Genomic DNA, 27,567 nt, shown 5'->3' on the forward strand with positions numbered 1-27,567 from the left:
TGGAAATAAAGTTTGCCCCATTCAGCTCCTTCTTGTCTAGATTTCTGTGTACCACTTTCAAAGCAGCAAAGCATGCTTAGGAGGACTTAACTGGATTATGATTTCAGAGGCTAAGAAATAGTAGAGCCAGTACTTCCAGGTCAGAGTACTTTAAAACAGTTTGAAGCTGAATATGATGATGTCAAGACAGCCTCATAGAGAATAGGTTTGATAAATATTTGGTGGAGATGACAGGAAAAGCCTTTGTCTGCTCTCTAATTATATTTATTTTTTACTTGGCCCAGATAAACCAGTCTTCTCAGAACATTAGTAAAGGGCCCCATTAGGTTATTTGTCACAGATTTCTGGGGAAACTGTCCCCTAATGTGGATGTTCATTCTGTAAGGATGGGTCTGACTTGTGAAGTGGCCAAGGCTCTGTCTGAGCAATGGTTAGAAGCAGTTTCCTTTTGAATGAAACCATGGCTCTGAGTTCAAAGCAAAACAAAATAAATAAACTGTATGAATAAGAGCATATAAACAAAGTTGTGATGAAATTTGTTATTTAAAATTAGGTAAAGTTTTCTTAAACTTTTTTAAAGTATATATTTCTAAAAAAATAACTTTATAATCGTTAATTCTAAATAAAGGGAAAAAGCTTTCATTTTCTATACAGATCAAAAAAAAATTTTTATGCATTTCTTTCTTGTCTTTTTTATATGCACATGTAATTTTTAGGTAATTTAAATACTATTGTAAATATAATTTAATGGAAAATTTCGATTGTTTTTTCTTTCGAGATTGTTTTCCACTTAGCTGTAGTTTTCACTAGTAGGCTCTGGTTTTCTGGAAAAATAAAATAAATTTCCTTGAAATCTCCAATTCAAAGAGGAGCGACTGTAAATGTGCTTTAATGTTTTGGTCATTTCAAATAAGAATGCCTGAAATGATCACCTGCTGCCCCTTTTTGTGTTAAGATGAAAATGAGTATCCATGGTATTCTTAAAGTTAGAAATTTTACATGCTTTTTAGTTGTACTTTTCTTTACCTACATGGTGCCCATCTGTCCATAAAATGTTTTTCTCAGTAATTTGGCAATGCTCACTAACTTTTTCTTTCTCTTTTTTCTTTTTGGCCGCACCACGCGGCATGTGGTATCTTAGTTCCCCGACCAGGGATCGAACCCACGCCCCCTCCATTGGAAGCGTGGAGTCTTAACCACTGGACTGCCAGGGAAGTCCAATGCTTACTAACTTTTCTAAATGCCTTTTTTTTTTTTTTTTTTTAAAGGGAAACTATGCTTTAGCCATGGTGTAGGATCTTAAGCACCTTATCATCTTTGGATTCACAAAAAGTTTGTTTTGAGTGCTTATAGAGTGTATACTGTATAGAGTGAGATTCCCAAACAAAGATTTAATCTCTACTCTCATGGATGCAAAGCAAATGAATAGAATAGTCAGTAAACTTGAACCAATATATAGAGAGATATGATGGGTTTGGAGGGAAAAGAAAGTAGGTATTGTACTGTTGAATTGCAGAATGAGTAGGTTTCATTAGGAACAGCATCTTGATGAAGAATCTGATCCCTAAAGAAGATATGAGGCTTACTTTATAAAGTAAAGGAAACTGACCTTATAATCATGAATCAGCCCAACGCAATTTAGATGTGCCTGCTGCCTATATTCTGATGAATGATACAGTTACTAGTGTTACAGTAAAAACTTTAGCTAAGTCTTTATTTTGACTACTGTATTTCTTTATGTAATTTTGTCTTTTCTTTTTTGTTTTATTTTGTTTAATATTTGCTTTCAGTGTTTCCTTTTATTCTTGTTAAATTTCTATGGGTCAACTGGATAGTTTTTTGTCAGATGAGGAAATTGAGGTCAAAGTAAAGTGTGACTTATTCATCATCATGATTGTAACAAATCAGTTTTAGCACTGTGACTATACTGCAGTTCTTACCTGATGTTTTTTGTTTCACTTTCTTTTTTTTTTTTCTTTTGCGGTACGCGGGCCTCTCACTGTTGTGGCCTCTCCTGTTGCGGAGCACAGGCTGCGGACGCGCAGGCCTAGCGGCCATGGCTCACGGACTTAGTTGCTCCGCGGCACGTGGGATCCTCCGAGACCGGGGCACGAACCCGTGTTCCCTGCATCGGCAGGTGGACTCTCAACCACTGAGCCACCAGGGAAGCCCTTACTTTCTCTTTTGATGTCTAGGATTAATCTGTATGCATTGTTCAAATTACAATTTGTTGATATTACTCTAGGTTTGGTTTTCCATTCATTATCTTACTTTTAAAAATACAGGGACTTCCCTGGTGGCACAGTGGTTAAGACTCCGAGCTCCCAACGCAGGGGGCCTGGGTTCGATCCCTGGCTAGCGAACTAGATCCCACATGTGTACTGCAACTAAGGAGCTGGCAAGCCATAACTAAGGAGTCCGTGAACCGTAACTAAGGAGCCCACTGGCTGCAACTAAGACCTGGCGCAACTAACTAACTAAATAAAATTTTTAAAAAAATCATCTCCGCTTCTTCCTGGCATATTTCTGTATTTTGAGTGCATGCTGACTTAAATATTCACTGATTCTTATGCCCTTCAGAAGTTGCCTGGCAGGCCATTCAAGTGGCAAGTTTTGTTTTTGACCACTGAAACTTAGTTTTTTTATGTAGAGTACCATGTATCTAAGAAGACAAAGTCAAGTTAGCAAAGTCACATTTCCACCTTTTTCTTTTCCTTCTTTTTCCTGCAGCCTCCAAATGTGTCTCTAAAAGCAGATGCAGGACCAGTTACACCTGTTTCTGTTCTGTGTCCCAACCTTGGTGATATCCTCATTGTTTATTAATGCCATGGCTGAAATGCCAAAACTAGGTTCCTGGAAGCATACTTTCTTTTTTTTTTTTAACACTTGAGTGTTAAAAAAGAGTGTAGTTGCTCTTAATAGCCTTGTTTGAATATTTTACGACAATCTTGGTTGTTTTGCAGGTACCTGGGGCCCAAGATTTGGTTGATTTCTCTCCTGTTTATCGATGTCTACACATATATTCTGTCCTGGTGAGTCTTTATCTGGCTCTGCCTAATAAAAATCTATATTGAATTCAAAACTCTGCATTCTCATATTTGATAGTTTTTCTGTTTAGTATTAAGAGTAAGGAATAAGAAACTGTTACTTAAGGAGTATCAATTATTTAAAAAATAATTCTTTCTTCTTGAATCTTTTATTTGTTTGCCATGTGATACGCTATAGCTAGTAATGTTAATTTCTATCAGTCATCAACAAATTATTAGATTATACCTAGAAATAGTGATACACAAATTCAGATTTCTATTCTTAATTTAATAATGTAGTTTTTAATATAACAATAGCTTATCTTTACATATTAAAATAATATTTGTAAAAAATGTTTGCTTTATCATTCCTGATAATTCTTCCTTTGTCATATAACACATATGGGAAGAGGAACCTCTCTGGGGAGAAATATTATGGGTATTAATGGTATGCTAAGAAAGGTGCTTTCTCCTTGGTAGTACACCTACATGCAGACACACAGGTACATACAGTCAATAAAAAAATTAAACTATGAAGCTAAAGTATCATCAAAGACAAATTGATGAGAGAAGTCCATTATTGATATATTTTATAGCAAAGTTCAGTGAAACTTCTATCATGTTGTTTTTAGTATATTTGAATATGTCTTATTGCCCAGTGTGTTATCCATTTTCTTTCCTCATATATTTACCATAGTGTCACTTAGTCATTACTCCAGATGGTTTGGGTGGACTTTATGGCCTGAAGTATTTTTGATCTCCAGTAGTTTGAGAAAAGAACTGATAGTTTCTTCTCCTCTCCTCTCCTTCCTCCTCCCACTTCTCCTTGCTCTCTGCTTCCCTCTTTCCCTCTCCCTCTTTTCTCACTCTCTATTCCTTCTCTCCATTTATCATTCTTGCTATATAAAAATGAAGCAAGGTATAGATAAAATTGTATCAAGGCATCTAAAATAAGTCACAGTTTCTTTTCAATATCACGTACAGAAAGTTAAATAAATTATATACATCTTGGTTTGTGACACACTCTTTTCATCATTTCATACAAGGCCCCTGTTGTATTTTATTTTATCATGTTTTTTCCATTCATCCCATGTCCATAAGCCCATTCGTCTCTCATCCCCAAGTATACTAACTCTAATATGTTTAATATATGATCGTGGTTGTGTTTGTGTCCTTGAAAAATATATAGTGACTTGTATATGTATTTGTTTTTAACTTTTTCAGATAGTATTGTCTTATGGATGCTATTTTTAATATCTGTCCTCCTTATAGTCTGTATATCTAGTTCATTGCCTCCCACTTAAACGTGATAGTTAATGGATGGTCTGTATTGGCTGTATTTAATTATCTATTACTTTAGTGATAACACTTAAATTGCCTGTAATAGTCTGCTGTAACAAATAGTACCCTCTTATGGACTGGTGTGTAAGTTTCTATGTTTTCTTTACCTAGGCATGAAATTCTTGGGTTATAAGGTATATGTATCAATATAATATTTAATTTCACCAATTTCTAATTTCTGCTAACCTGATGGATATTGATATCATTTTAATTTGCATTTCTCTGATTACTGGTAACATTATGCTTCTCTCTATAGACTTACTAATCATTTAAGATTTTTCTTCTCTGAACGGCCTACTTTTAGTCTTTGTTAGGTTTTTTAAATTGATTTCTTGTTTTTGTCTTTTCTGTTTGCCAGAAAGAGACATTTCAGAAATTATTCCAATATTGTAGATATTAACAGTTTAAGATATTACAGATATCTGTTTTCCAATTTGCCACCAGATTGTAAACTATGTCTGTGTTATCTTTTGTGAAACAGAACTCTTTGATTTTAATATAATCAAGTCAATCAGTATTAACCTTATAATCTGTACTTTTTGATTCTTGTTTTTATTTTATTATTTTTTTATTTTTTTTGATTCTTGTTTTTAAAAAATCCTTCTCTCTTTCAAGGTCATAGAGCATTCCTCTTCCATTACCTTTAACATTTTATCATTCACATTTTGATTTTGATCCATCTTGTTTTCATTGCTGTATGTATAGGTATGAGGTAGGGGTCCAACTCAATTGTTTTCTATATGATGAATTCAGTTTTATTAATCCCATCTATTACATAATCTGTACATCACTCAGTAATTCCTGGTAGTACATCTGGCATACACTAAATAGTCATATTTATGTGAATCTGTTACTCAGCTCTATAGTTTGTTATATTTGGTTTTGTAATATATCTGCATATATAGTACAAGAAGTACCTTCTCATTTTTCCTCTTTTAAATTGCTTTCACTATTTATAGAACTTTATTTTTCCATATATATTTTATAGTCAGTTTGAGTTTATAAGAAAAAATTTCTTAGAATATTTGTTTGAATCAATTGAATTTATAGATAAGTTTTGGGAAGAATTGACCACTTTATAATGGTAAGTTATCCCATTTGTGGAAGAATAAGATCTACTTTAAAGTTATTTAATTAAGATTTTTTTCTATGTTAATAGTCTTGGGCATTTTTTTTAAGTTAACAACAAAATGCTTATAGTTTTTGTTGCTATTTTCTACTTTATTTTCTAATATTATTGCTGATATTGAGAAACACTATTGATTTTTGTAAGTTAACCTATATCTGGCAACCTGCTCAACTCTTTTGCTAGTTATTGTAGTTTGGTTTTTTGGTTTATGATAGGTTTTCTGTGTAGTTGATCATAATATATGCATATATTGACTTTGTTTCTTTTCTTCCTAGCCATATATCTCTTTGTTCTTATCATGCTGTTGTATTGACCAGGATCGTCATTACTTTGTTGTTAGTAAAGTGATAGTGGACATCCTTCTCTGTTTTCTAATTTCAAAGAGAAAGTATCTAAAGTTTCTCCATTAACTTGATATTTGCAATAGGATTTTGGTAAATATTCTTTATCTAGTTATTCCTAGACTTCTTATAATTTTTTATAAAACCATAAATGAGTACTGAATTTTATTGAATTTGTTTTCCAGATATACTGATATAATGCTATGGTTTTTATCCTTTAATTCATGAAGGTGATGGATTTCATTGATAGATATTTCTGATATTAAACAATCCTTGCATTCCTTAGATAAATCCAACTTGATGAGGATGTATTACTGCCTTTTTTTTTAACACCCTGTGGAATTCAACTGCTTTTTGTTTATTTATTTTATTTTTAATCTTTTTTGTGTTTCTGTTTATGGCCATAGTGTTCTTTTCTTTTCTTTTCATCTAACTCTTTTTTTTTTGCATTGTCTTTATGTAGTTTGTAAGTCAGTGTTATTTTAACCTCATTAGAAATGTTGAACATTCTTCCCTTTTTTCTATTTTATAAAATGATTTGTATAAGATAGAAGTTATCTATTTATTGAAAGTTGAGTAGAAATCACATATGCAGTAATACGCATTTTTCCTTTGCCATGTACTTCCCTCTCCTTTCTCCCTTATTATCTTGCTTCCATGCTCCATGATTTTATTTAGTCTCTTCAATAGTATGTACTGTTAAAGAACCATATTTGCTCATATAAAGTTTAATAAGCCTCATAATTGCAAAATCAAGTGAATATTTCCTCTCAAATAGTGTAGTCTTGAAAATGGGTAGTTTGTTTAGTTTAATGCTATATCCTCAGTACTTACAACAGTACTTCGTGTAGGTACTCAATAAATATTAGTTGAATGAATAGATAAATAAGTGGTACCTAAAGATGGATAAGTCAAGGACTTATGCTTTAACAAAACTATAATATATCAGGAAAGAAGTTACAACCTTTGAATGACTATAATATGATAGCACTATATCATCACTGTGTGTATGCTAGTTTTTTTAAGCTTTATTAAGATTTAATGATATAGAATAACAGATTTTCCTCAAGTGAGAACTCTAGTAGTGATTCATAATAGTACTGAGGTAATTTTTTGCACACTAGTGGTGTTAAGCAAGTCACCCAAATCTTAGCTTTCTCATGTATAAAATGCAATAATTACCACTTAGTGCAGTTATAGATATTGTATGAACGGTGCCTTTCTCTGGCACATAGTTGGCATTTAAAAAATGGTAGTTAATATGGCAAAAATTATGTGTCTCTGAAGCTGGTCATTAGACATGTTATTGGTATTTTTCAAAGTATATGACAAAGTGTAGACATGTTGATAGAGGTTGTAGTTTCTGCCATCAACATGCAAAGTTTATCAATTATTTAAAATTCACACATTCTTAAATATACAAAGCCTATATAATCTTAAATTGTGAGGACAAAACAGGGAGACCTTAAACTGCCCACTTCAAAATAAATTCTATACACTGGTATTCAATAATATTGAAATATTTATTGTTCATAATAAAGCATTATTTATATGGCAGAAACAGGCCTCTTCCCCCATTCATAATGTTTCTTTTTTTGTGTGTGTGGTACGCAGGTCTCTCACTGTTGTGGCCTCTCTCATTGCGGAGCACAGGCTCCGGACGCACAGGCTCAGCGGCCATGGCTCACGGGCCCAGCCGCTCTGCGGCATGTGGGATCTTCCCGGACCGGGGCACGAACCCATGTCCCCTGCATCGGCAGGCGGATTCTCATCCACTGTGCCACCAGGGAAGCCCCATAACGTTTCTTGAGTTTTGAAGAAACACCCTATCTCAACTAGGGTGATAAGAACTCAGCTCTATTTTTTCTGGAATACATGTTTATTTTTTAGATATCGCTGTTCCATTCCTATAGGGTATTTAAATAAGAACTCAAGTATCTCATTTGCTAAAGCGAGGGCCACAACATGTATAACTTCTAGGGTTGACTTTTCACAGCTTTTTGGGGGCAGTAATTTATCACTTTTCTGTATTTGTTTCCCCATTCTCAAATCACTAATTTGTATTATTGTATAATGAAAGATAGCTCCTCATAATATTAATGACAAAGATATTTAATATAAATATTCACAACATAAATATTTTCTTATTTGCTGATGTACTTAATATTAACATTAGGCTTTAAGGAGAGATTTAGGAGTAGAGAAATGAGGACTGAGCATAAAGTAAATCTCTCTCTCATTCCTTTCCATTCCTATACTTGTCTCTACTTTTTTACTCTTCATTCTCTCATCAACCCAGGATATTTATCTTCTGTTCATACCACTACCCTGAATCTGTATCTTACTGGACTTTTCAGCTGCTTTTGACTTTGTTGACAGTTTACCACTTAAAACACTTAATCCCTTCCTTTTTTCTCAATGACATATCCACATCTCCAAATCTTGCAAATGTTACCTCTTAAATGTAGTTCTACTTCATCCTCCCCTATCCTAAAATGATTGCCCTAGTGCAGATTTTCATCAGGATTATTGAAAACAGTCTCCTAAATGTTCTCCCTACCTTGTATCATAACCCTCTCACTCACTTTTTCACTGTAGTGTTAATTATCTGTCATACAAATCTGACCAATGTTGTCTGCTTAAAACGCTCTAATTGGTCATCCATGGAGTAAAATGTAGAAGTATAGAAGAAAACACAGCATATGGAAGTACATATCCATATCTGGTCTGCCATATTTCCTGCTGCTTACCATCTTGCTTTAATGATACTGAACTGCTTCCAGTTCTTTGAATGTACCATGTTATTTCATGCATCTCATCCTTTTTTCATGCTAGTCCTTCTGCCTGAATTACTATTCCCATTTCTATTTTACTGCTTCATATTTATTTCCTATTTATGTCCTCTAGCAAATTTTCCTGATGTTTCACTTTGAGCACAGTGGACCTTCTTCCTCTTTGCACTATTATAGGACTCAGTACATATTTACATTAGTGCTTACTGTATTATATCATGGTATTCTAAATAGGCATTTTTTTTCCTCAATAGACTATAAACTTTTTAACAGCAGGTACCATATTTCATTCATTTTTTTTAGTCCTAGCACTTTGCACTTAGAATTAGTAGTATATAATACTAAATAAATGTTTGTTTTTTATTTTGAAAGATAGCTACCCTCCTTTTGACCTGCAAATGAATCCAGCATTCTATTCTCAGTTAGTGTTATACAATATCAGAGCTGGGACTTATACAAGGGAAAACAGTTCTATTGGTGTCCAACGGAAGGATCATAACAGAAGTAACAAAAAGTTCTAGTATTTGTCATTTACAATAGTGTTTATCTGAACTTTTGGCCTGGAGGATAACAAGGCACACTTTGAATAAACATGGCAATATTTATTATTTTTAGTGAAAGCGACCTTCCATTCACCCCCCTTTTATGGCTGTGCTGCTTATAAATTCCCAAAGGATTATTTGAAAAATCCTACTTATATCTGCCAGCCTTATCAGTAGGGCAGGAGTTCACGTATTGTAACAGGAGGTCAGATTTCGGTCATGGTCTTATAGATGGGGCCAAGCACCTGTAAATTCTTCCTTTGGTGACTAAAGTGAAGTACAATATCAAACAGGCTGTGAGACTTTTCTAGGAAGTGCTGAACTTTGGCAGGAAGGGCAAACTTTGGCAGGAGGAGGGGAGGGAAGAAAGTGAACAAGGGTCAGATAGTGGTTAATTGAGACTTGGTCCTTGATGTAGTAATGCAAATGGAAGTGTGCAGGGCAAAGGTAGGTGTGTTTTATAGAATTGTTTTAAACAACTTATACTGTTTAAATCTTCCCGTACAGTTTGGAAATGGGCAGGTAAGGGACAGGATATGAAACATTTTACAGTCATTAAAGATAATTTTTTTAGGAAGGGAGAAAATAAAGTAAAAATTTTACTGGAAGGGGAATGATGAATAATAATAATCTGAAGTTCTTGTACATAGTATAGTTGTAGTTAAAAAGATGGATGGACTATCTGTCTAATGAATACAGAAACCAGTGTGTCTTACAGATTTTTAAAAAACTCTATACAGTGATGTCAGCCATGTTTATGGGCTCCAAGCCTCGAACTCCAGTCAATTTGGACAAAGATTTGTATGTACTTTAAGCTTCTCTATTTACTATAACATTTTTCTGACTTTTCTCCAAATTTGCTGCTCACTCACCCTTCTATCACTGAAAGGGTGTATATATGTCCCCTAACAAGTATCTTGGATATCATTAAGAGATTGGGGGAGCAAACCTGTAAATATAACTGTACCCCTAGTTTGTACCTCATTTATGATCTTCTTGTGGTATATTGTTGTTAATGATCATTTGCTCATGAACAATTTAAAAAAATTCCCAGATTAAAAAATGTTGACAAATGTACACCTTTGATTTATGTACTTTTCTGCATGTGTGTTATACTATAATGGAAAGTTTACTTTAAAGATTTCTGACATCTTGGGTCTAGGGATAGCTATTATAGCAATATATGGATTTTTTTCTTAGTAGGCAGCAACCCCTCAGTATTTCATAAATCATCAGAACCTTAGTTTTATCTAATTTTCCTTCAGTCACTAAAGGACACTGTAAAACAGCCTAAGATATAAGGAAAGAAGAATGTTGTTGTTCAGTGAATTCATTATTATAAAGAATATATAGTACTGCAAGTACAGTATTTCTTTTAAACTTTCTTCAACAAGAGGCCTCTGAGAATTAGATGAGAGCCGTGAACCCTTTCCGCAGACAAAATGCATGTATATACATGCACCTGATATTTTGCTTAGAATTTCAGAGGCTTCCTTAACTCCTGAATCTTATCCATAGGCCTAGAAAGAATTCCTCGTCTAAAGGGAACTACAAGCTGAATTAGGTTTCAGGTATCTACTGACTATAGACCTATGCCCCAGAATAGTTTACCCCATTCTGTTTGAGTATCCCCTTTTATAAGCCTCCTAGGGACTCCCTACCACCTTGTCTTTTTCTTAGATTTGGAAACCTTGACAAAAATCTAAATTTAAAAGCCTATTTCAAAGTGACCTTATTTCTTTGTCATAAATCATTATTCCCTGGGACCATTATATATGGGCAAGCTGGTGACCTGTTTTTCTGGTACGAGTAAGTTAGCCTCAGCATCTAAACTAGTAGTTTTGTCCCCTGAATTCTTCTACTTAGAAGGGTTCAGAGCAGAGATTTAGAAATAATTATGAGAACTGGAGTTAGTAGTTTATCTCCCCGAATATAACTAACTGTGTTAAATTTCAGAATATTTTACCTCTTACTTGCGTTTAATAATATCTCTTTTTAAGTACTTGGCTATAATTAGGAGAGGTGAATAAGCAGAAGAGTTAGAACTTACCCACAATTTCTTTACTGTCCTTCATGATTATCGTTGAGGCAGGGGATGGGGAAGGTTGGGTGGGCAGGAATATTCCTGGAACATGTTTCTCCCTTTATAATCTGATATAATCCCTTTGCGATCTATTGGTATGGTCTGTACTGGCAGCTGGGAGAATTTACAAAATCCATCGTCATTAACTACAGATATAGCAAGGAAAGGATTTGGAGTGTGGAAAAAGGAAAAGATATTAGCAGTTCTAAGTGACATGAGTTTTCTGAGGTGTTAAGGGAATTACTTAATGAAATTACATAAAGAATTTTGTGGTAACAATTGGCTATTATATAAAAGTACTTGGGGAATAAACATATGAAGAGTCTAAGACAGTATTGAAGTTTTCAATGAAAGAAAAATGATTAGTTTTGGCATTCTCAAGGTTAGACTTCAAGATCCTTTTGAGTAGTGGTAGTTGAAGTGTTGTTTCTTATGCATGCATTTATAATAATATTATCTTGGATTTTATATAGTACTTTGTCCAGCAGTCTCATAGTGCTATACAAACTTGACTGCATTAAATGAGGAAAACATCTCACTTGGTAGAGACTAGCCTCACTCCAAAATAGTTATTTTATTGCTACCAGAGGTAAGGTTTTAGGATTCTTATTTCTGTACTTTTATCAAGAGGCACTTCAGCTCTTTAATAACCAAGTAAATTTAGTAGCAAGAATTGGAACATAGACTTAAAGCAAATCTGAAGGATTGAGTGTATTTTTGATGGTCAGATTTTTTTTTATTGTTATTGATTTAAAAAAACGAGACCCCCTTTAAAAAAACAGCAAAACATCTCAGCTACATCTTGATTTTAAGATAGTTGATTGCCAGATGAAAAAAACGATATTCATACATCAACTTCACATAGCTTTTGACAATGCTTCTCACAGACCATTGATCTGGCAGTGAATGCTAATAACTAAATAGAGCTCTGACTGATTTTTTTAGTGTTCATTAGAATTGTACTTTTACCATAACCTAGTTTTTTTTTTTAAAGCTATCCTGATTCTACTTTAAACAGAGACTATTGATTTTTATTAATTTATATAACTGTAGTAAAAATCCATTATTTAAACTCTTTCAGTTTTTTACAAAGACACTTGAATGAACATTTAAATTTTGGTTTGGGTGTAAATACAAGTGGGATCACTTACTACTTCAATGGTAGAAATTAAGACAAATGAGTAGGGCCTATACGCAAAATTCTAGATGCTTAGAGTTTGTGAATAAGGTGTTTTTTTCCCCCCCTCCCCTTATTTGACATTTCCAAAGATGGTGGTACAGAGAGAGGGAAACATCACTTGATTTTGCTGGTCACATGAAATTGGAAATTTTGGATATAGAATTTTAGCATTGCTAGAGACAGATAGAGCTTAATGATCTAGGTCTCCTTAAAGTTGTTTCTGGAGCTGTATTTCTGGGGAACACCACTTTCATCAGTTGATCTGTTTTTTTCTGTTTGAAAAAAAGGAGGGGAGCCCTACTTCAAATATCATTGAAGCTGTGTACTTTATTTCTGTCTTGAGTTTTTTACAGTTCACACTAGTATATTCAAGTATATTCTGAGAAGATCTGCAAAAAATGAACATGTTATATTTTATTCAAGCAAGTATTTCCTAATATAGTGAAAGATGTAAAGATGATCAGAATGTTTCCTGATCATCAAACTTTTTGATGATCAAAAAGTTTATAATTTAATGAATCTAGAGAAAATCTCCTTTGTAAGAGACTCTGAAGAGGCCTGTTTTTTTTTTTTTTTTTTTTAAATCTATCATGTTTATTTGGGAAATACGAAAAGAAAGATTGAACTTTTAATCAAAAAGCCTTCCTGAGAACTGTAATTTGAAATGAGTAGGTACTATTTTCAAATCTTTATGCTGTTAGAACAGAGCTAGAAGCTTTCCTGATTGTTTCCATGGTGACCTTGAGTACTTCTGAGCAATAAGAATGTATTTTAAGTATTTTCTTTAGAGATATTTTTTTTAATGTGGAAAGTTTTACCCTGAAGTATTTGGTGACTCCTAGTCCATCTCTGACACTTAACAGATTGTCTCATCACTCTCCTGCCATATCTCACTGCCTCCTAGTTTTACTGACCTACCAGTGCCTGGTGAGGTTAGATAGGCATAAACATAGATCATAGAGAAAAGCTGAGGGTGAGATACTTTGTGCACTGCATTGATAAGGACACAGGAAAAGCCATTTATAGTGATAACTTTCCTGTAGTATGGGCTAATGGGCCCTGGTTTGTAGTAGCTGTAATCTAACTTTTTATAATTGTCATATTGCTCTTTTAACCTGGTGACCTTATTACCCATGGGCATACATATCATTTGGCTTTGAATAAAACAAGAGGCAAAAAAGAGTGATTAAAAATTTTTTTTTTCTAAACATGCTTGCGTTTGTTTTTCAAAATGCTTACTTTGGGAACATTGAACTTCTCAAGTGTGCTTACTTCTTTTTAAACAAGAATATCTCACTTAAACAGCTTTAGATACCACAATAATATAACTATTTTTTAAGCCCTGACAAAATGAACAAGAAATACTTAACTTTCTGTATAATGCCCAGTAATCTTCCTAAACACAGTTTAAATCATGTCAAAACTGTGCTTTAAATACTTTAATTTCTTACTGTTCTCAGAATAAAGTAAACTTCTTAACTTGGTCTATATAGTTTTCCATATTGTATCCTTGGCTTATCTCTCTTACCTCCTTTCTAGTTGCTCCTTTCCTTCTTCCTGCTCATAGTCTATGCTCCAGATGTACAGCCCCAGTGTTCTTTCATAATGATGCCTTTGCACAGGCAGTTCTTTCCTGAAACATACTTCATATTTTCTTTCTTTCTTTTGATGTTTCTTCCTATTAATTATGCCAAATTTCTTCATTGCTCTGATATCTGGATTTGGCATTTACAGTCTTCTCTCTCTCATCTCATATATCCATCCAGATCTCTTACATCGTTTTCTTCCTTTTCCTTTCTTTCTTAGTTGTGACTGCCAGGATTTTTGTTTGTTTTCAGTTTTTAAATTTAAAATTTTAGAGTTTTTTTTGTTTGTTTCTCCAAAATGCCTTCTATACTAGGTACTTAGTTTAATACATTGCCCCAATAGTTTTGGATGTTTGTGGGGGCATAAATAACTGTTGCCGGAACCTTGTGATCTAAGTAAAAGGGCACGTAGGGAAGGAATTTCCTTTTGTTTTATAGGGGAAATTTGGTCATTCATTTATTTAAGCTGCATGTGCCAAAATGATCTTCTATTCAGAAACAAATACTGGAGCTTGTGTTTTTCTGTGGTTGGTTGTAGCAGGTGTAATGAAGAGTTTGTTTTTAACCTATGACTGTAAATGATTTATTTTAAATTGTGGGGGATTTGAAAAGCTGAGTTTGAAACTGAAGTCGATTCTCTAACTTTTTCTCATTCCAAAACTCAGACCACAATCTTGAGGTGAAGTAATGTAGGACTTTAACGCTGAGGTAGAAAATCAAACTCTTTGCCTCTCCACACCTCAGGGTTTCTCAGGGAATGTAGGCAGAATTCATTTTAGTTCCTTTCTTCAGAGTCTTTAACTAGAGCTTCTGGAAATCTCAGAGTACTGTGTCATTCCCACCTCATAGAAGGAGCTTAACAAATAATTGTGGAATGAATGAACGAACAAATGAATTGTCAAAATACCTCAAGAAAATATAGTAAAAAATAGAGACCTATAAAAGGACTATAAAATATGCCATAGTCTAAGAAGATTTAGTTGTTTTGATTGAGATTAATATAGTTAATTGATTTATTATATAGAGTGTTATTATTTAAGATTTGGGATTTTTTCTTGCCCTGAAACAAAGTGTAAGATGTGTTAACATATTTTTTTAGATGTGAAAAATGAGGTCATGTATGATGTTTAATGGTGATGTTTGTAGCAGTTCAGATTGTATTTGGTTCCGTGTAACTAAAACTCATCTATAATGGTTTAAATGAATACAGAGGTTTTTTTAAAAAATAAATTTATTTATTTATGGCCACTTTGGGTCTTCGTTGCTGCACGTGGGCTTTCTCTAGTTGTGGCGAGCGGGGGTTACTCTTCGTTTTGGTGTGCGGGTTTCTCATTGCACTGGCTTCTCTTGTTGCGGAGCACCGGCTCTAGGCGCACGGGCTTCAGTAGTTGTGGCTTGCCGGCTCTAGACCGCAGGCTCAGTAGTTGTGACACATGGGCCTAGTTGCTCTGCGGCATGTGGGATCTTCCTGGACTAGGACTCGAACCTGTGCCCCCTGCATTGACAGGTGGATTCTTAACCACTACACCACCAGGGAAGCCCAGAGTTTCTTTATATATGACAAGAAGTCTAGATGTAGGCAGTTCACTGTTGGTATGGTGGCTGCACACTGTCATCAAAAACTTAGGTTCTTTTAGTTGTTCCAGCCCTCCTTCTTTAGCATGTAGTTAATTTGTCTTCATTCTTTCAAGGTGGATCATTTTCATATTTCAGAAAGAAAGCAGGTGGGAAGGCCAAAGTGCAAAAGCTGCATTCCATCTGTGTCTATTTCTGTTGTCAGGAAAACAGTAGCTTCAGTCAAAAAATAAAAGGTTTTGTAAAAATGTTGAATTCTTTTGTAATTTTAAAAGCAATTAAAATTAAAAGCCTATTGATTTCTAGTCACATGGTGTTTTTTGTTTGTTTGTTTTTTGGTTTTTGGGTTTTTTTTTTGCAGTATGCAGGCCTCTCACTGTTGTGGCCTCTCCCGTTGCGGAGCACAGGCTCCGGACGTGCAGGCCTAGCGGCCATGGCTCACGGACTCAGTTGCTCCGCGGCATGTGGGATCTTCCCGGACCAGGGTACGAACCCGTGTCTCCTGCATCGGCAGGCGGATTCTCAACCACTGCGCCACCAGGGAAGCCGGACATGGTGTTTTTTTAAAAATTGGGAACAAATCAGATAAGCTTGAATCTAGATCTTGGTCTACATACATTACTTAACTTCTCATAGCTTCAATTTCCCCATTTAAAAATGCAAATAATAGTGTTTATCTCAGTGTTTCTGTGAGAATGAAAGAGTATATGTAAAAACACCTGGCATACTAGCTAAATCTTAAACAAATATTTCTCCTTCTAACTTGTACATGTTCTGCTCACCATCCCCCATCACCAAATTTTTATATTATAAAAAGGACTTTTAAAGAATGCAATGCAGAAGGAGTAAGGGACTAGGAACTAGACTAATGCATGTGTAGACATACATATGCAGATATAAGAAACAATACAAGAAAACCTGTACAATTCCTCCCATAGCCCATCCCCATTTAATGTTACATTTATAAAAATTCTAATCTAGAGATTAAAGGCCATAATATATTAGGGAGAGAAAGGCCTTTGTATACCCTTTCTTTTAGTCATCTCTTTTCACAGAAACGGAAACCTTGGCCTAGGGCAGTTAAATTACTCACCTAAAGTCACCTGGTAGTAAATAGCAGAATTAGAACTAAAAATTCTCTGCCATCAGTTTTCATTATCATTAAAGCAGATAAATTTATCATACTTTGTGTGATGTCCTATTCTAAGCACTTAAAAGTGCTTAGTATATCAGTATCAGTATATGATATTGTACCCTAATATGGTATAGAATAGATATATGAACTTTATAAACCTAATTAACCCATGGTTTTTCTTATTCCACTACAGTAACGGACTAGACCTGGTTTCCTGTCAGTAATGATTGCAAATAGGGATGGAGGTGGGAAAGCTTTCTACAATATATTTATTAGTCTATCTTAAAAAGAAAAAAAACTTTTCTTTTTCAGCATTGCCTTTGGTATATACTTTAACAGTTCTGTACTCTCAGTTTTTATGTGACTGTGTTTGTCAAAATTCTTACTCTGGTTGTCCAGAACCATCTTATGGGAAGGCCTGATGACCATAGTTGTTGTAAGGAAAAGAACGGGATTTTCCTTTCTTAGTAAGGTCAGTTACTTTTCGTCCATAAAGATGGTCTGTTTGCTTCCTAGTTCTTTTTTTTTCTTTTCTTGTAATATAAAAAGATGCCATTGAAACTGGTATCTATAATAGAGTGAATAGTCCACACCAGACCACAGTAGGCTGCAGCTGGTTTTGGGCTTAAGCTATCAACAGCAACTATTTGTGAGTTTTTTTAAGCTATTATTCAGGTTTTTAGGAAGGGCTTGAGGACACTTACCCTAAGTTTTAGTTACATTTGGCCTGTTGTCTTTCTAGATTTTCCTACATTATTTAGAAATTCACAAGAATAATTTCTTCCATCAAATGACACAATACAGTGTAGTTGGGCTTTAAAATCTTAATGGAAAATAGAAAAATAGGAAAATTTGTGAGTATGGGTATTTTCATTGGGGAAAAAGTAGAAAACCATGAATCTATACTAATAGTAAACAGGTATATAAGTGAATGAACGATTACATATATACATTAAGTACATACATAAATAGAGAAGAGGGCTGTGATCTTACTCATAGTAGGGTGCTGCATGCCGACTTTTGGGAGACAATTATGGGTGTCTTGTATCTCTCTACATCTTGTGAGCAGAGGCACTGACTTTCTTCTGGACCATCTTTTCAAGAATGTGTAGTCAGCTGCTTTATAAGGTAGGGATAATGTCTTTGACCAGAGGAAAAAGCAGGTGTGCTTCCATGTTTGGAAGATTGAGATAGTGTTTTTCTATGGAATAAAGATATTTTGATTCTCTACACTCAGGGTTCCTCACCTTTAGAGCAAACCACTGTGTGTGCAGGTGTCACCTGGACTCCTTTGCATTGCCATGTGGAAATTGGGACTCTGGGAATTGGTGCAAGTATAAATGCTGTTGATACTAGTAATAAAGTCCTTTGTCTCTGATCCAGGGATCCAGGTTTTTTTTTTGCCTTCTGCTAGCATCCATGAAACTGTGGCATGCTAATTTGTTGGCTTGCAAGTGGATAAAATCTCAGACTCTTTATGGTTCTTCATTTTACAGTCATTATAATAAAGACTTATTCAGGCAGGGATCATCAATAGATACTAAATCTAGTGGTGAAATTGGTAAGAAGTAGTTTATTTGTGTGGTCTTAAATTGTCTTCCCAAGATTGCTTATTAATAACAAGACAAAAATTGTAACTGGGCACCATCTTTACCAGGTGATCAAAATTAACATCACAATTAAGGATTACTGTGTGACTCTGAATGAGAAGCCCTGAGAGGGATATGGCATTACTTATGTACTATTCTGACCTGGAGTGTATAACCTGAATCTAATTTATGAGGAAACGTAACAGAAACTTAAACTGAGGAGCATTCTATTATGAAAGAAAGAAAGAGTTGGAGGGAGGGAGGGAGGGAATATTTTTCAAAAATATCAGTCATAAAAGATAAAGACATGCTGAGAAACTCTTTCAGACTAAAGGAAGCTAAAGAGGCATGACAACTAACTAAATGTCCTAGACCTTGGATTGGCAAATATTTTCTCAAAAGGGCCTGACAGTAAATATTTTAGGCTTTGAGGGCCATAGGGTCTCTGTCACAACCACTCAAGTTTACTGTCACAGCTCAAAAACAGCCAAGACACAATATGTAAGTGAGTGAGAGTGGCTGTATTCTAATAAAACTTTATTTGCATAACAGGTAATGGGATTTGACCTATGGGCCATGGTTTACTGACCCCTGTCCCAGATTGAATCTTGTGCTTGAGGGAAAACATGCTATAAAGAACATTTTTGGGTCCATTGACAAAATTAGAACATAGACAGTAGATTAGGAAAATGTTATATTTTCCAAAATGGATAAATATTCTATTGTTAGAAATTATTCTTATTCTCAGGAAATACACAATGAAGTATTTTAGGAGTAAAGAGATCTGCTGTATATTACAAACTTTCAAATGGCTAAGGAAAAAAATATATGTAGAAAGAGCACATGATAAAGGATATGGGGCAAAATATTAACAGTAGGTGAATCTGGATAGAGTATATGGGTTTTTTTATACTATTCTTACAATTTTTCTGTTAATCGAAATTATTGCCAAATAAAAAGTTAAAAGAGTATATGTGTTTATATATGTGAACTTATATACATGCACATAGCCCATAGGGAGAGAAAAATATAAAAGATTTGGTAGCTTCTTTATGCTCTCTTGATAGATACCTAAAAAGAGAAATTAACCAAAACATGAATTGAAAATGAAAATCTGTGGTTGATGTAACACGGGAAGCCAGCAGACATCATCCTTGGCCTAATCTGAATGCACTTAGTTACCAAGCGGCTGTATTCTAGGGGCCAGAGGCTTTAGTGTGGTCTGAAAATGATGGTGGGAGCCACATTTTCCAGACTGTGAAACACAGGTTACCTTGTTTAGTCAGCACAGTTTAGGTCAAATGTGGTTATGAAAAACAGATGAATTCTGGTGATCAAGTTGTTCTTTGACAAATATTCCATTGTTTGAACATGCAGTAATTTCTGAAAAATGTGAAGCAGCCTGGACTGCAGAGATTGAGTTCTCTCTTCTCAACTCCCTTGCCTGCTCACAAAGGTCTTGTCATCATGGGGAGTAAAAATAACTGGGCAGAAGAAGTATGTTAGATACCCCCACCCCTTTTTTCCTGTTTCTTTCCTTTACTGGTAAATCAAGCAGTTTTGGGCAGGCTGTTTTGTCAGCTGGAGGTCTTGCCCTACTCTGGGCTTTGGGGACAGCTTTTGTGCTTCAGGTTTATGGATAGTGGTGTGTTCTAAGTGATTATGGATAGTGGTGTGTTCTAGTGAATTAGATACTTTGAGTTTATCCCATTAATAGAAAAATGGTATTTGAGGTTTAGTGAGACATTGCTATATTTCACTGGCTTCTCTGTTCATGACCTGGGAGTCATTATTTCGTTCAGTGTCTACCCCTAGCTCAAGAGGCTTATCCATAGAGCTCGGTTCCTATAACTTAAGAACTATAGTAATAGCATAACAGGCCAGAGATGCTTGATGCAGAGGACTCCACATAGAATCAAGTCCTCTTTGATGGCTTATTTTTCCATTTATATGCTTGTGTTGTACTTTTTTTGTTGCGTCAGGGTTTTGTCTCACTTTACTCACTTTGTTCATTTATCCATTTAACAAATATTTATTGCATACTTACTGTATGCAGAGCACACGATCCAGCCTTTTGCCTTTGGGTAGGATTTTCATTTTGGGTGATTTAGACTTGTGCTGTTCAATATGGTAGCCACCAGCCACATGTGGCTGTTGAGCACTTCAAACAATGGATAGTCTGGATCAAGATATACGTATAAAATACACGTCAGATTTCAAAGACTTAGTACAAAAGAAGTGCAAAATATTTTATTAATAATTTTTATATTGATTACATATTGAAATGATATTTTAGATATATTGGGTTAAGTATATTATAAAATATTAATTATAATATATATTATATCAATAAATTATTAAATTTTATATTACTTTTTTACTGTGGCTTATTGAAAATTTAAAAATTGCATATGTGACTAACATTTATGGCTTGTATTATATTTCTTCAAACATTGTTGCTCATCAAATATGAACCCTGAGTATTTTTTTCCCCCGTCTCTTACATGAAGTGATCCTGGTGATTTCTAATATTAGTATGTTTAACATTTTTATATAAAAGACTAATCAGTCACAATTACTATACCCTCATTATTTTTCTTTCAATTTTGATGATGGTCAGTACATCTCAAAAATATCATCAGTTCTTATCAAATTGGTATGTCATTTATGAATAAATTTGGAATCTTGATGAATGTTTCTGAGCATTTAGATACCTTAATAACAAGCTGACATTGGTAAAAATGATGACTATTGGTCAGAAATCTTGAATGTAGTGTTCTCATGAATTCTGCTAGAACTTTTATATAAGCTACTAAAACCTTAAGGAAAGTTTCCATTGTTTTTGTTTGTTTTTTTTAAACTATTCTAGCTACAGGGAAATAAGGTCATGGTAGTTTCATGAGTTGTAAAATATGAAAGAAAGAACTCATCTCTAGTCTTGAACATTTAGTAATTTATAAAATTATAAGTGAGTTCAGAATGATGCAGTGCATGTTTAATACTTATTTGTAAAGATGACTTTTTGTTGCTGAAATCCACAGTGCATTCTGCTTTGAGGAGAATAGACTGGGGAAATGTTTTTGATGGCTGCCTGGCTGCATCTTTGGAAATGTTGGTTCTTTCATGGCCTGGGAAAGCTGCCAAGATATAAGTATTTCAGTGCCCTACAGATGGCTTTATTTTTTAGAAGCTTGAAGCTAAATCTTCATTGTATACATTACAGTGTATATATACTAGTTTTGGAACTCTGCAAATGATTGTGGCAGTATGAACATCTTTTGTCATCATAGACCCATGGTTTGGATTTAGTTTGTCTTCCATTAGGTAAGTCATATTTGGTGTTAGTGGCATACATGAATTTGGGAAAGTTTTTAACCTCTCTAAGTCTCAACTGTGGTATAGATACTTTTCAGGGCTGTAAGGACTTCTGTGACTTGAGGCATTCTGATGAGGAATGAAGTTGAGGGCAACTTTAAGGGAGGGGAGAAACAAACAAACTTCTGCTGTAGAATTGCTTAAGCAGAGGGTAGAAGCATGGATTTTAGCCAAAAAGAATCATATTCATCTGGAGCTCTACATTAGGAAGCCAGAATGGGAATTATCATCCTTTTTTTCTCTTTCATTTTTTTGTTTGTTTGTTTTGTTACCTGATATTGACATATCTTTGCAATGAGCTTACTGGGAAAAAGACCAGTCAGTCTGAGAATATTGTTTTTTACTATGTCTTATACATTGAGGAGAGACAAAGAAGTATGAGACATATTCTTACATTCAAGAAAAATTGATATACTGGGACTTCCCTGGCAGTCCAGTGGTTAGGAGTCCATGCTTCAAAGGCAGTGGGCATGAGTTCAGTCCCTGGTTAAGGAACTAGCATCCCACATGCCGTACAGTGCAGCCAAAAATAAAATAAAGTGAAATAAATTCCTTAAAAAAAGAAAATTTGGTATAGATAAGACATGAGATAACTACCAAGTATGTACGGAAGTTTTTTCATTTGGTAAAAGGCATCTATGAAAACTCCACAGCGAAGTTCATACATAATAACTAAACTTTACAATGATTCCCAATAAGCTGAGAAGAAGACAAAGACAAATACTAGCGGAAAGATGCCAACTGCCAGCCATCATGATCATTATTCCCAAGGTTCTAGGCCAAGGAAAAAAGATAAAAAAGAGAAGAAAATAGATTTTAAAAGTTGTACAACATACTCAATAGCAGTTCTCTAAATCAATTATATCCATCAAGAAACTACAATTGAAAATAAATAAACCCTTTAATAGGTTATATAGAAATTAACCTGAAAAATGTACAAGGCCTTTATGATGAAAGTACTGAATAAATGAAGAGATAGATAACTCTTTTAATAGACAGGATGTCTGAACATTGTAAAATTGTCAATTTCTCCCTAATTTAATTAGTAAAATTAATGAAATTCCTATAATAATCACAATATAGGAGTTTGTGGTAACTTTGTGGTCCTTTTTGTAATTCATCAAAGTTGCTGTGCTATATGTATAGACTAGTGGCTTGCTGTCAAGACTTGAGGCCACATTATGATGGTCTCTACCCCACAAAAAGCTCTCCTTTATTTCCACAAGGATACATTTATGAGGGTGTTTATTTTGGCATTGTTTAGGGTAGCAAATAGTGGAGGCAATCTAGGTATTCATCACTAGGGGACTAGATGAGTAAAATTGGTATTTACATATGATTGAATGTAATATGAAACACATACCAAGCATTGTAAATGATGAACAATATTTTTATATAACAATATATTGTAAAGATTTCAGAAATATGGTGCTGGGGATCAGAGTAAGAAACAATATAATTGATGGCTTAATATTATTTATATAAATTAAAATTAATCCATAAACTAATACTATACATACTTATTTCAAAGACACACTTATGTAAATAACTATAAAAGGTTCATTTGAATGACGTCATATGTAGTAGGATGGGTGTTTGTGTTGATAAGGGGAATGAAATTAGGAATGGGGTATAAAAGAAAAAAATCAAAATGAGTAATACTGCATACTTTAACACTATGTCTTGAACTGGGGTAGTATTATAAGGTCAGTTCTTTGCAAGTGATGCCCTAATAAAATGCTCTAAACTGCTTCTACCTGAATGTCACATTATCAGAGAAATTCCATTAGCATTTATCAAAAAGCTTCTGGGAATTTCCTGTAGAACTATTTTACCCTGAAAATCGTGACAAAATTGCCACAAAACACAGGTGGAAGGTTTTGTATACTTCTTTTACTTTTCTGCAGCTTGAGTTCTTTTTAAGGTCATTAATGTACGTGTCAGACCACAGAAAGTTGTTTTCCTTATCTATTTTGTAGAATCAAAATAGAAAAGATTTTGATGCTTACAGCAAAGAGTGTGTACACATCTGTATTCCTACAGTGATTTTTAGTCATTATATATTCTTTTTTTTTTTTTTTTTTTTTTTTTTTTCGGTACGCGGGCCTCTCACTGCTGTGGCCTCTCCCGTTGCGGAGCACAGGCTCCGGACGCGCAGGCCCAGCCGCCATGGCCCACGGGCCCCGCCGCTCCGCAGCACGTGGGATTCTCCCGGACCGGGGCACGAACCCATGTCCCCTGCATCGGCAGGCGGACCTCCAACCACTGCGCCACCAGGGAAGCCCCATCATATATTCTTTAAAGGCCAATCTTTCAAAGGAAAACATGTATACCAAAAAAAATAAGTAACTAATGCTTTAATACAGTCTACTTATTCATTCAACAAATATTTATTACGAATATATTTTATCCTTTAAGGGTGAGTTTTAAACCAATTAACACACCAGATTCTGAAGAGGAACATCAGGGATTTCTTGCTTTTTTTAAAAAAAAGTTACTTGCTGAAAGTCTCAGCACCTTTCTAAACATAAATGACATTGAGAAGGTCCTTGTTCTTAAAGAGGGAAAAAGATGTAAATGATATGATTAGCAAGTTTTTCTTTTTCTTTTTAAGCTTTTCATCTCTAACCAATGGGTAAAACATTCTTTCACTAAAACAATTTGATGCAAGTTCCCTGAAACCACAATGGACCTGTCTACCTCCCCTGAACTTTAATGTGACTTAATCTGAAAAGTTTGATTTGGTGGGAGAGTTTCAGAAGAAAATCTTCATCCATTCATGGAGGGAAAAAAAAAAGCTACCCTTATTAGGTTCCTGCAAGTAGAATCTATGGAACTAGACAGAAAAACCTGTATAGAAAAGGGTATATTGCAAACAGTATGAGCCGGTATCAGACAAATTTGTATGGCTATCCATGAACTTTGTAATTTCGGCTTTCAGTTTCCTTATAGGGGAAAGAAAATATACTTTTTAAAACTGGAGTATAATTGTTTTACAATGTTGTGTTTCTGCCGTACAATGAAGTGAATCAGCTATATGTATAACTATATCTCCTCCCTCTTGGACCTCTCTTCTACCCCACACCCCCATCCCACCCATCTAGGTCGTCACAGAGCACCGAGCTGAGCTTCCTGTGCTTTATAGCATGTTCTTGCTAGCTATTTTATGCATGGTAGTGTATATATGTCAATCCTAATCTCGCAATTTGTCCCACGCTCCCCTTCCCCACTGTGTTCACGTCTGTTCTCTATATCTGCGTCTCTGTTCCTGCCCTACAAATAGGTTCATCTGTACCATTATGGCTGAGTAATATTCCATTGTATATATGTACCACATCTTTGTTATCCATTCATCTGTTGTTGGACATTTAGGTTGTTTCCACATCCTGGCCACTGTAAATAGTCTTGCAATGAACATTGGGGTACATGTGTCCTTTTGAGTTATGGTTTTCTCAGGGTATATGCCCCGTAGTGGGATTCTAGTTCTATTTTATAGTAGTACTAAAAATAGTAGTTCTACTTTTAGTTCTTTAAGGAACTTGCATACTGTTCTCCATAGTGGCTGTATCAATTTACATTCCCACCAACAGTGCAACAGGGTTCCCTTTTCTCCACACCCTCTCCAGCATTTATTGTTTGTAGATTTTTTGGATGATGGCCATTCTGACCAGTGTGAGATGATACCTCATTGTAGTTTTGATTTGCATTTCTCTAATAATTAGTGATGTTGAGCAGCTTTTCATGTGCTGCTTGGCCGTCTGTATGTCTTCTTTGGTGAAATGTCTATTTAGGTCTTCTGCTCATTTCTTAATTGGGTTGTTTGTTTTTTTGATATTGAGCTCCATGATCTGTTTGTATATTTTGGAGATTAATCTTTTGTCAGTTGCTTCATTTGCAAATATTTTCTCCCATTCTGAGGGCTGTCTTTTCATCTTGTTTATGGTTTCCTTTGCTGTGCAAAAGCTTTTAAGTTTCATTATGTCCCATTTGTTTATTTTTGTTTTTATTTTCATTACTCTAGGAGGTGGGTCAAAAAAGATATTGCTATGGTTTATGTCAAAGAGTATTTTTCCAGTGTTTTCCTCTAAGAGTTTTATAGTTTCTGGTCTTACATTTAGGTCTTTAATTCATTTGGAGTTTATTTTTGTGTATGGTGTTGGGTAGTGTTCTAATTTCATTTTTTTACATGTAGCTGTCCAGTTTTCCCAGCACCGCTTATTGAATAGGCTACCATTTTTCCATTGTATGTTCTTGCCTCCTTTGTCATAAATTAGGTGACCATATGTGTGTGGGTTTATCTCTGGGCTTTCTATCCTCTACCATTGATCGATATTTCTGTTTTTGTGCCAGTACCATACTGTCTTGATTACTGTAGCTTTACAGTATAGTTTGAAGTTTGGGAGCCTGATTCTTCTAGCTCCATTTTTCTTAAGAGTGCTTTGGCTATTTGGGGTCTTCTGTGTTTCCGTACAAATTGTAAAATTTTTTTTATAATTCTGTGAAGAATGCCATTGGTAATTTTGTAGGGATTGCATTGAATCTGTAGATTGCTTTGAGTAGTACTGTCATCTTCACAATATTGATTCTTCTAATCCAAGAACATGGTATATTTCTCCATCTGTTATGTCATCTTTGATTTCTTTCATAAGTGTTTTATAGTTTTCTGAGTACAGGTCTTTTGCCTCCTTAGGTAGGTTTATTCCCAGGTATTTTATTCTTTTTGTTGCGATGGTAAATGGGATTATTTCCTTAGTTTCTCTTTCTGATTTTTCATTGTCAGTGTATAGGACAGTGTGCATTAATTTTGTACCCTGCTACTTTACCAAATTCATTGATTAGCTCTAGTAGTTTTCTGGTGGCCTCTTTAGGATTTTCTATGTACAGTATCATGTCATCTGCAAACAGTTACAGTTTTACTTCCTTTTTTCCAATTTGGATTCCTTTTATTTCTTTTTCTTCTTTGCAATGCTGTGGCTAGGACTGCCAAAACTATGTTGAGAAAGAGTGGCGAGAGTGGGTATCCTTGTTTTGTTCCTGATCTTGGTGGAAATGTTTTCAGTTTTTCACCATTGAGAATGATGTTTGCTGTGGGTTTGTCATATATGGCCTTTATTATGTTAAGTTAGGTTCCCTCTATGCCCATTTTCTGGAGAGTTTTTATCATAAATGGGTGTTGAATTTTGTCAAAAACTTTTTCTGCATCTATTGAGATGATCATATGTTTTTAAAAAAAATAAATTTATTTATTTATTTTTGGCTGCGTTGGGTCTTCATTACGGTGTGTGGGTTTCTCATTGCAGTGACTTCTTTCATTGCAGAGCACGGACTCTAGGTGCACAGGCTTCAGTAGTTGTGGCTCGCGGGCTCTAGAGCACAGGCTCAGTAATTGTGGTGCATGGGCTTAGCTGCTGCACAGCATGTGGGATCTTCCCGGACCAGGACTCGAACCCATGTCCTCTGAATTGGCAGGTGGATTCTTAACCACTGTGCAACCGGGGAAGTCCCGATCTTATGGTTTTTATTCCTTAATTTGTTAGTATGGTGTATCACATTGATTGATTTGTGTATATTGAAGAATCTTTGCATTGCTGGGACAAATTTTACTTGGTTATGGTGTATGATCCTTTTAATGTGTTGTTGGATTCTGTTTGCTAGTATTTTGTTGAGGAGGTTTGCGTCTATTTTCATCAGTGATATTGGCCTGTAATTTTCTTTTTTTGGTGATATCTTTTTCTCATTTTGGTATCAGGGTGATGGTGGCTTCATAGAACGGATTTGGGCATGTTCCTCCCTCTGCAATTTTTTGGAAGAGTTTGAGCAGGATAGGTGTTAGCTCTTTTCTAAATATTTGATGGAATTCGGTTGTAAAGCCA

General features: G+C 34.9%; 1 protein-coding gene across 1 annotated transcript in view; it reads left to right on the forward strand.

Moving 5' to 3' along the window:
• Positions 1–27,567, forward strand: part of EXOC6B (exocyst complex component 6B) — a 721,321-nt gene that overhangs the window by 293,328 nt on the left and 400,426 nt on the right. The window contains exon 8 of the mRNA XM_059079741.2: positions 2,964–3,032. Coding sequence (XP_058935724.1) covers positions 2,964–3,032 — 69 coding nt within the window. The remainder of the gene's footprint in view (positions 1–2,963; positions 3,033–27,567) is intronic.

The sequence above is a fragment of the Kogia breviceps genome, chromosome 11, assembly GCF_026419965.1.
Source record: "Kogia breviceps isolate mKogBre1 chromosome 11, mKogBre1 haplotype 1, whole genome shotgun sequence".
In the NCBI taxonomy this organism is placed as follows: domain Eukaryota; kingdom Metazoa; phylum Chordata; class Mammalia; order Artiodactyla; family Physeteridae; genus Kogia; species Kogia breviceps.